An 11165-nucleotide genomic window follows, 5' to 3' on the forward strand; every position below is an offset into this window, starting at 1 on the left:
AGCCGATCAATGATTCTATCTCATCATTGATGTTTCTGTCTCTCTCTCCCTCTCCCTTCCTCTCTGAAATTAATTTAAAAATATATTTTTTTAAAAATGGGAATAGGGAGCTCTACCAGAAACAACCCAAACCAGAATTCAGTTTACCTCTCTCCATTTTCTGGATAATCAGATGGTGAAGCTAGATCTTCTGAATCATGATTAACAGGAGAGAAGAGATTGCTATTGTTAAGGTTTTTCAAAACCAACTTCTTAATGCTTTTCCTATAAACAGAGACCAAAAGGTAAAAAAGGTAAAAACCTCAGGCACACATAGTTCCGTCACAGACATTATCTTAAAAACTGGAGTTGAAAAAGACACTCATATTCAATTCTTATATATTTAAAAACTAGAGGCCCAGTGCATGAAATTCATGCACTGGGAGGGAGGAGGGTGTCCCTCAGTCCAGCCTGCACCCTCTCCAATCTGGGACCCCTCAGGGGACATCCCCCTCACAATCCAGGACTGCTGGCTCCCAACCGCTCACCTGCCTGCCTGATCAGGCCCTAACCACTTCTGTCTGCCAGCCTGATCACCCCCTTACCACTCCCCTGCCAGCCTGATCGACAACTAACTGCTCCCGGGCTGGCCTGATTGCCCCCGACTGCCCTCCCCTGCTGGCCTGGTTGCCCCTAACTGCCCTACCTTGTTGGCCTGATCGACCACAACCGCCCTCCCTTGCCGGCCATCTTTGAGGGCAGGGCAGTCAATTAGCATATCCCCTCCTTTATTGGCTGTGGGTGCTGCCATCTTTGCGATGGCATGAGGGTCAATTAGCATATTCCCACTTTATTAGATAGGATGACCTAACAAGTTTATTAAACTCACCAATTCTTCCTATAAATACATGACCAAAACATAAGATCCCAAATATATTCCACTCTGGTATCTGGAAGAATAAACCTGACCACATTCAAAATAAAGTGGAAATTCTCCTGGAAAATATTTTTCATGATTCTCTGAACCACTGAGAACGTTATCCAAACACTTAGTCAACTCATCACACTATGTATTATATTTTAATTATTTCTCTACATGTCTTTTCTCTTTTTAAACATTTTCCTTCTTTTCTTATGGCAGTAAGGATGTATGACTATCATGTTGCCCTGAAAAAGTAGGTAAATAGATACTTCTTGACTACATGAGAAAGATTTTAAAAATAAGATGACAAGAGTCAGGCCAGTGTGGCTCAGTGGTTGAGCATTGACCCATGCACTAAGAGGTCCCTGGTTTGATTCCCAGGTAGGTCACATGCCCAGGTTGTGGGCTCGATTCTTGGTGGGGGCTGTGCAGGAGGCACACAATCCATGTTTCTCTCATCAATGCTCCCCTCTCTCTCTCTAAAAACAAAACAAAACAAAACAAAACAAAAAAAAACCCAAAAAAAAAAAAAAAAAAAAAAAAGGATGATGCCCGGCTGGCGTGGCTCCGTGGTTGAACATTGACCTGTGAACCAGGAAGTCACCGTTCGATTCCTGGTCAGGACACATACCTGGGTTGCGGGCTCGATCCCTAGTAGGGGGATGCAGGAGGCAGCCAATCCATGATTCTCTCATCATTGGTGTTTCCATCTCTTTCTCCCTCTCCCACCCTCTCTAAAATCAACAAAAAAATAGTTTTTAAAAAATGACAAAAAAGACACAGAACCTGGCTGGAGAACCTAGTGAGAGAACATGTCTAGAGAACCTACACAGAACTTGGCTGGAGAACTTGGCTAGAGAACCTGGCTATGATGATCACCTGAACGCTGCCTCTGTGTCATTCCTTCTTCGCCGACTCCGTCCACACCTTTGGGAACCCCGGGACCTGCTGGGGCTGGACCCCAGCACCTCCACTTGGTTCCTGCCCTGCCCCAGGTCTTCACACCTACTGTCTGTGTCCATAGGTAATGCATATATGCATATAAATTCTTTGGTTAATCTCTATTAAAAAAAAAAAAAAGACAAAAAACCCTGATATCCAAAGATGCAAATGGCCCTAGCCAGTTTGGCCTGTGGACCGAAGGGTCCTGGGTTCAATTCCAGTCAAGGGCATGTACCTTGGTTGTAGAATCCCCCCCAGCCTGGGCCCTGGTAAGGGCGCATGTAGAAGGCAACCAATCGATGTGCTTCTTTCAAATCAATATTTCTCTCTATTTTTACCTCTCTCCCCCACTCTCTCTAAGAAATCAATGGAAAAATAGCCTCAGGTGAGGATTAAAAAAAAGAAAAAGAATTCAAAGATGCAAATGATCACAAATACCTAAAAAGTTCAGTTTGTATATAGCAGGTTTACTTAAGGACAAGAACCTCCACAGTATACAAGCTTCAAGTAGAAAAACCAATAGAAGAGATCTTAACACTCACTTAAACTCCCGGGATTAACTAATGTGCTTCATTCCTTTAAAAAAAACACACACCAAAAAAACACTAAACAACTATAGGTAGCAGACCACTCGTATATGACAGCCAACAAGTTATAAAAAAAAATTACTGAACCAGCCAACTTGGGGGACAGTGGCACAGGGAGGTGTCTGGTACTTAGGGTTGTTTTTCTGCTGGGGACTTTTCTGATTCCAAGGGGAAGGCTAAGAGGCTGACAGGACATTTTAAAGTCTTGTGGGATTACGGAGACAGAAACTGGAGTCCAGAGCTACCAAAAGTGTGGAGGTACCAGAGAGTGCTACACATTTTGTGTTGGGACTTGGAAAGTATCTAACTCTATAGTTAAAAGAAAACTAAAAGAGCCCTGGCCAGGTAGCTCAGTTGGTTAAAGTGCCATCCTGTTATGCCAGGGTTGCTGGTGAAGACACATACAAGGGTCAACCAGTGAAGGTATAAATAAGTGGAACAACAAATCAATGTCTCTCTCAAAGCAATTCTTAAAAAACTAGAAGTAAATAGCACATGAGTCTGGTCACAAGTTCAACTTTGACTCATTTCAATAAGCAGCTTTCATTAAAAAAAATCTTTTCTGAAGGTCAATATCATCATACTTGAACTCCAATTATTGCCACACAGTTTTAAAAATACAAGTGACAGCCGAAACTGGTTTGGCTCAGTGGATAGAGCGTCGGCCTTTGGACTGAAAGGTCCCAGGTTCGATTCCGGTCAAGGGCATGTACCTGGGTTGCGGGCACATCCCCAGTAGGAGATGTGCAGGAGGCAGCTGATTGATGTTTCTCTCTCATCGATGTTTCTAACTATCTCTCTCCCTTCCTCTCTGTAAAAAATCAATAAAATATATTTAAAAAAAATACAAGTGACATAAAATAAATTTTTAGAAGATTATTAAATCTGGCCTGTGTGGCTCAGGTGATTAGAGCACTGGCCCACGCAAAGGGTCATGGGTTTGATTCCAGGTCAAGGACACACACCGGGGCTGCAGGTTCAATCCCTGCCCAGGTTGGGGTGCGTGGGAAGGCAACCCACCAATGTCTCTCTCTCACATCGATGTTTTTCTCTGTCTCTCTGTTCCATTCTCTCTAAAAATCAATGGAAAAAATATCCTCAGGTGAGGATTAACAAAAAAGACACACAACAAGCCCTGGCTGGTGTGGCTCAGTTGACTGAATCCTACAGAAAGTAAGTTATCAAACATTCAGGGTCCTTGGAAAAGAATAGAAGACAACCTGAAAGGGCACCTGCTTGCCAAAGATGGGGCAATTAGATCATTAAAAAACAGTCACTGCCATGGACTGGAACACAGTCACAAAGGAGGAAAGAGAAGAGGGATTGATAAAATGTTTCATGTGAAAAACATACAACTAGAAGACAAAGAACATAAAACAGTGTCAGGCAAAAGTGAAGAGGATTGGCATCAGAAATATCAAGTCAGACAGGTACAGAGAACAGACACAAGAAGTCAAAGAACAGAAGTGTGTAGCAAACCCCAAAGAAACTGGTGAAAGTACCCTGAGAGATGGTTGGACTGGTGAACCCAAGCTCTTTTCAACAACTTTGTGTCAAAATATTTGCTAAGTGCTGGGGACATGAACATGAATAATATGCAGTCTCTGCCTTCAAAATAAACTAATGCTATTCTAAGAAATGTATAAAAATTGAATTTTCCATCTTTTCGGAAGCAGCACCCCACCTTATTTTTAAGGAAAGGAGTGGTAATTTTTAAACTTATCATTCATAGACAAAGAACTGCAAGAGATGAATTCCCACTTTTGCTTCACAGCAAAAAAAAAAAAAAAAGAACAACCCCTTTTCTTTCTGATTAGAAAAGTACTTGCTCCTTTAAAAGCCTTTGTCTGTGTCTAACTGTAATCTCAAAAATAAACAACCCAGAAATAAAATGCCCTGAAGTTACAGTTTCATATGTTAACTATTGTTAAGAATTTAGTATGTATTTTTCTTTAGGGTTTTTCCATGCATATATCAATCTCTAGGGCATACTTGCTCTAATATATAATTTAAATGTAATTTTCTATGTTTACCAACAACTCTTCTATATACTTTCCTGTACGTTTTTCTGTGTGATTATTTTACTATTGGTTCAATAGCTCTACGTATGGGAATCAAAATTATATATATTCTTCTTAATCAGTTTGGCTAATTTGTATTGTAAGAAAAAAGTGTCGCCGAAACCGGTTTGGCTCAGTGGATAGAGCGTCGGCCTGCGGACTGAAGGGTCCCAGGTTCGATTCCGGTCAAGGGCATGTACCTGGGTTGTGGGCACATCCCCGGTGGGGGATGTGCAGGAGGCAGCTGATCGATGTTTCTCTCTCATCGATGTTTCTGACTCTTTATCTCTCTCCCTTCCTCTCTCTAAAAAGTCAATAAAATATATTAAAAAAAAAAAGTGTCTTCTGCTTAAAATAAAATTATGTAAGCACTAACATCTAAAAAATAAAACAAAAAAACATGTGTATATAAAACTAAGAGCATATTAATTAAAATATTTTAATGTTAACTATGCTATCCTTGAAAAGTGGTGAGGCCATTTTTATTCTTTAATGTTTTAATTTTCAAATAAAAAATAACTGTATAATAATCCAATTAATAAATAATAAGAACTGTTTCACATACAACTGTAAACCCCTTTTTGTCCCACGCTATATTTTACACTTAATTTATGTTAACAAAAATAAACTCACTTGGGCATGAATGCTCCATTGGCTAAGGATGGTTCATCATCATCCAGTCCATCAAAGAGCTGTGACTTGGCTGTGCCTGTTGTTTGTAAAGCCTTTGGTCGGACTCTGGTGGCAGGGCGAGGTGTCAGTTTATAATGAGTGGGTGTAGTGAGAGCCTTCTGGGCAGCTGGATTTGTTGGTTTCAATCTCTGAAAAACAAAAGCATCAAGAAAAGAAAGTTCTAGATTAACATGTTAAGCACGCAGCCTGTTTTGTCTTCCGGACGGAAAGTATAGTGTCAGTCACCAGTGACTGACTGGGCGCTTAACGTGTTAACTCAAATATATGATTTTGGCCTTAAAAATCAGACCAGAATGGAAATCTTATCTCTACCATTAACGTGCTAGATACCTCTTGAAGTCTTGGCTTCCAGAAAACAAGAATTCCAGGTAAGTCTTAAGTAGTCCAAGATAGACAAGAACCAATGCTCAAAACATAGCTACAGTATGATTTAACAAGGAAAACTATCCACTTGCAAATGGTGTTTTACATGGGGACCATAATGTCACTTTAAAAAACCACTTACACAAATAGTTTGTACTTTCATAACTGAAGCTTGTCTTCATTATGCCCCATCCCTTGACTAAAATTTTGTTGATCTAAATGTAAGCTGGAATGATATAGCCCATGTTGGCTACTTTAGTGGTAGCTATCCTAAATCAACCTAAATTAAATTTCAATAATTCCTCACCCAAGCATATGTTTTTTTTTTATTGATTTGAGACAGACATCAATTGGTTGCCTCTCATACTCCCCAACCACTGGAAATTGAACCCACAATCTGGGTATGTGCCCTAACCAGAAATCAAACCTGACACCTTTTGGTGTACGAATGACACTCCAACCAACTGAGCCACACCGGCCAGGACCAGCAGTTTAGTCCAAAACAAAGAGGGTAATATTTAATATATTTATCTTAATAAAATGTAATATTAAAAAAAAGAATTTTTAAATAAAACTAAAAATCTTATGCTTTAAGGAAACAGACACAGCTGTGAATTAATGTTCAACTTCTATGCAATCCAAATCACTCTTAAAAAACAGACAGATATTAGCTTGCATTTATCCATCATTTAGCAAACACTGATAATACCATGAATCAAATATTAAGTACTGGGGAAAAAATAAAATTACTTTCCCTGATTTTTGAGGAAATTACAAGTTAGTGGAGGAGACACACAACTAAAGTAAGTCTCCACAGTTGATTTTGATGGCACCTTTACTATGTTTCTATAGTATCTTCAGGATGTTATATGTTTGTTTTCTTTAACAGTGTACAGTGGATATAGTATACACCAACTGAAATAATGAAAACATATAAAACACGTCACAATTTCTGTTTCTCTTCACAATGCAGACTGTTACACTTCAGTAACACTGTACCTTCCCAGATCATTGTGATCTTTTACAATTATGTGCCTTTTCTTGGAATGTCTTGACCTAGATCTACCAACTTCTACACACATACAGAGTTAAATGTTACCTCTTCTGAAAAGCATTACAAAATTCACTCAAGAATCTATGCTCTGTTATATTTTAATTTCTATTAAGATAAAAAGTAACAACATAGAAGTCACCACTTTGACGCAAACAATTAGGTGGTTTTATATTTATAAGGTGTACAATAATTACTGCTCCCTAACTTCAGAACATTTCCCTCACTTCACAAAGAAACTCTGTACCTCCCAATTCTTCTCCTTATCCCACAGCAAACATGAATTTACTTTCTGTCTCTAGAGTTGCCTATTCTAGACATTTTACATAAATGGAATCATTAGGCCTTGTGTGTTGCATTGCATCTTTCACCTAGCATGTTTTCAAGGTTCATCCATATTATAGTACTTACAGTATCAGTACTTTATTTCTTTTTATGACTGAACTAGAGGCCCGGTGCACAAAAATTTGTGCACTGGGGGGGAGAGGGGGGGCTCCTCAGCCCGGCCTGTGCCCTCTCGGGAGATAACGACCTGCTGGCTTAGGCCCGCTCCCGGGTGGCAGAGGGCAGGCCCAATCCCTAGGTGCAGCCCCTGGTCGGGCTCAGAGCAGGGCCGATTGGGGAGTTGGGGCGCCGCCCCCTGTGATGCACAGAGCAGGGTGGATCGGGAGGTTGCGATGCCACCCCTAGTCACGCTCAGGGTAGGGCCGATTGGGGGGTTGTGGCACCGCCCCCGTCACACTCAAGGCAGGGTCGATAGGGAGGTTGCGGCGCCACCCCCTGTCACGCACAGAGCAGGGCCGATCAGGGGGTTGAGGAGCTCCCCCCTGTCACTCACAGAGTAGGGCCGATAGGGGAGTTGGAGCACCGTCCCCTGTCACACACAGAGCAGGGAGGATCAGGGGGTTGGGGCGCCACCCTCTATCACCCACAGAGCAGGGCCAATCAGGGGGTTGGGGCGCCACCCTCTATCACCCACAGAGCAGGGCCGATCAGGGGGTTGGGGCGCCGCCACTGTCACACTCAGGGCAGGGCCGATGGGGAGGTTATGGCTCTACCCCGTCACACACAGAGCAGGGCCCGTGGGGGGTGGAGGGGGAGGCGTTGGGGTGCCGCACCCTGTCGCACACAGAGCCGCAGGGTGATCAGGGGGTTGGGGAGCTACCCCCTATCAGGCACAGAGCAGGGCTGATCAGGGGGTTGGGGCGCCTTCCCCTGTCACGAACAGAGCAGGGCGGATAGGGAGGTTGTGGCCCCGCCCCGTCACACACAGAGCCGCAGGGCGATCAGGGGGTTTGGTCGCTGCCCCCGGTCACGCTGATCCCGGTGCCGGGAGGCCTCGCGGCTCCGCTGATGCCGGTGCTGAGAGGCATTATTACCCTTTTACTATATAGGATAGAGGCCTGGTGCACGGGTGGGGGCCGGCTGGTTTGCCCTGAAGGGTGTCCTGGATCAGGGTGGGGATCCCCACTGTGGTGCCTGGCCAGCCTGGATGAGAGGATGATGGCTGTTTGTAGCTGGTCACACCCCCTTCAGGTGGGGGTCCCCACTGGGGTTCCTGGCCAGCCTGGATGAGGGGATGATGGCTGTTTGCAGCTGGTCACACCCCCTTCAGGGTGGGGGTCCCCACTGGGGTGCCTGGCCAGTCTGGGTGAGGGGCTGAGGGCCGTTTTCAGGCTGGCGGGTGACTGAAGCACCCAACCTGTCCTTTTTTTCTTTTCTTTTTTATTCTGGGCCAGCTTTAGCTCTGAGGCTTGGCTCCAGCTCTGAGGCCTCGGCTGCTGAAAGCAGGTATCTGGTTTGTTTGTGTTCTATAATTGTAACACTGTTGTGGTCCTGCTCACTCCAGCTCTGTGATCCCGACTGGCTGAAAGCAGGGATCTGCGTTTGTTCTATAATTGAAACAATGTTGCGGTCCTGCTGGCTGAAGCCCAGCTGGCTGAAAGCAGGTTTCTGGGGTTTTGTTTAGCTTCTATATTTGTAACCATGTTTCTTAAACTGCAAGCTCAGAGCTGGGCAGCAGCAGGCGGGGAACGTTGGCTTCCTCCGTCACTGAAGCAAGCAAGCCTCCTGTTCGCTTCAGTGCCTGGCTGCCGGCCGCCATCTTGGTTGGCAGTTAATTTGCATATCGCCCTGATTAGCCAATGGGAAGGGTAGTGGAGGTACGGCTAATTACCATGTTTCTCTATTATTAGATAGGATGATATTCCACTGGATAGTTATACAACATTTTGTTTTTCCATTCATCAGCTGATGGGCTTCTCTATTATTACATACACTGGCCAGATTATTATGACCACCTGAGGTTTGTAGGCAAATTAGCTATAATTTCACGCTGAAGTTGCTAGAGGGCCAGACCATTATAAATAAGAAAGCAGGTTGTTTACCACAACAGTAGAAGTGATTTTTTTCCTGAAGATATGGGTAAACAACACGATTTAACAGCCTTTGAACGTGGGATATATATACATATACAGAGTGGCCAGATTATTATGACCATCTGACGTTTGTAGGCAAATTAGCCGTACACTGCATTGTATGGGATATGGAAGCCGAAGGCCTGTTCAAACACCTTTGCTGTCTGCAGTTACCAAGATAAAACATCTCCAATTTGCACAGGAACACAAGGATTGGACAGTTGAACATTGGAAAAAAGTCACGTGGTCCGATGAATCACGTTTCCAGTTGCATCATGCAGATGGCAGAGTGAGAATTTGGCGGAAACAGCATGAAAGCATGCACCCCACATGCATGAGTACAACCCTTCAACCTGGTGGGGGGAGTGTTACGGTTTGGGGCATGTTTTCCTGGCATGATTTGGGCCCTTTAATTCATGTGGAACAACGTCTGAATAGCACAACATACCTAAGTATCGTTGCTGATCAAGTTCATCCTATCATGTTGATGGCGTATCCCAATGGAGATGGCTTTTTCCAACAAGACAATGCGCCATGCCACAGTGCTCGTATTGTGGAGTGGTCTCAAGAAAATGAGGGAGACTTTACCTTGCTTAGGTGGCCCCCACAATCACCAGATCTCAATCCAATTGAGCATTTGTGGGACGAAGTTAAAAGAGCCATCAGGCAGCTGGTTCCACAACCATCAGATCTCACAGAACTGGACAGTGCTATTCACCAGGCATGGTGTCAGATTCCTCGCATCACCTTTCAACATCTCGTGGAGTCAATGCCAAGAAGAATCGCCGCAATATTGAGGGCAAAAGGTGGCCCAAAGAAGTACTGATAGGGTGGTCATAATAATCTGGCCACTCAGAGTGTGTGTGTGTACACACGCACACACACACATATATATCCCAAATTCAAAGGCTGTTAAATCGCATTGTTTACCCATATCTTCAGAAAAAAATCACTTCTACTGTCATGGTAAACAACCTGCTTCCCTATTTATAATGGTCAGGTCCTCTAGCAACTTCAGCGTGAAATTATAGCTAATTTGCCTACAAACATTAGGTGGTCATAATAATCTGGCCACTCAGTGGATACTACTATATTGAACTATAGTAAATTTAAACACAGGTCTGATCTTCCTGTAACAAGTTCTCAGGTAACAAGTTCTGAGAGAATAAGTTCTTATTTCATTTTGTATCCTCAAAATGAAAGGGACTACTAGCACATATATAGACATCTAAATTATGCCTGCATGAATATCATGTAATTTTCATCTAATCATAACTTACATTTACACAGCACCTTAATAAGCACTTCAAATTCATATTTTGCTTCTCATTATATTTAGTTTCAGAGCTAATTTAAGAACAAGCACAAGCTGAAGGATAAATGACTAAATAATTGCTATATACTGAACTTACTATAAACCACGTTTGCATTATTTTATTAAATTCTCAACACTGAACAGTATTACTATTCCCATTTTATAGATGAGAAAACAGATTCAGGGAGGCAAAAAGACATATCCAATGTTTCACACACTCTAAGTAGTCAACAGACCAAAGACTATGCACCCTATGTTCACTGCAGTGCTATTTACAATAGCCAAGATTTGGAAGCAGCCCAAGTGCCCATCAGTAGATGAGTGGGTAAAAAAGCTGTGGTACATTTATACAATATCACTTAGCCGTAAAATAAGAAAAAACCTTACACCTTTTGTGACAGCATGATGAAACTGGAGAATATTATGCTAAGTAAAATAAGCCAGTCAGAGAAAGACAAATACCATATGATCTTACGTATGTGGAACCTAATGAACAAAAACAAACAAATAAAATAGAAACAGACTCATAGATACAGAAAACAGACTGACAGCTGTGAGAGGGGAAGGGGTTGAGGGGTTGAGTGAACAAGGTAAAGCGATTAAGTAAGAAACAATAACAACAACTCATCAACACAGGCAATGGTACTGTGATTGCCAGAGGATAAGGGGAGTGGGGTGAGGTAGAAGAGGGAAAAGGGAGTATAGTGGTGATGGAAGGAGATTTGACTTTGGGTGGTGAACACACAATACAATAAACCAGTGGTTCTCAACCTTCCTAATGCCACAACCCTTTAATACAGTTCCTCATGTTGTGGTGACCCCAACCATAAAATTAT

At 42.9% G+C, this 11165-nt stretch overlaps 1 protein-coding gene across 13 annotated transcripts in view; it reads right to left on the reverse strand.

Annotated features, from left to right (window-relative positions):
- The window catches only part of NUP98 (nucleoporin 98), a 108500-nt gene that overhangs the window by 39576 nt on the left and 57759 nt on the right, over nucleotides 1–11165 (reverse strand). For 12 of the 13 annotated variants that reach the window (XM_023758792.1, XM_006094508.3, XM_023758786.1 and 9 more), the window contains 2 exons: nucleotides 5124–5311; nucleotides 148–264 (listed from right to left, as the gene is read on the reverse strand). In XM_023758792.1, coding sequence (XP_023614560.1) covers nucleotides 148–264; nucleotides 5124–5311 — 305 coding nt within the window. The remainder of the gene's footprint in view (nucleotides 1–147; nucleotides 265–5123; nucleotides 5312–11165) is intronic. The other variant, XM_023758788.1, reaches the window with a different exon arrangement.

The sequence above is a fragment of the Myotis lucifugus genome, unplaced genomic scaffold (assembly GCF_000147115.1).
Source record: "Myotis lucifugus unplaced genomic scaffold, Myoluc2.0 scaffold_138, whole genome shotgun sequence".
Classification (NCBI taxonomy): Eukaryota; Metazoa; Chordata; class Mammalia; order Chiroptera; family Vespertilionidae; genus Myotis; species Myotis lucifugus.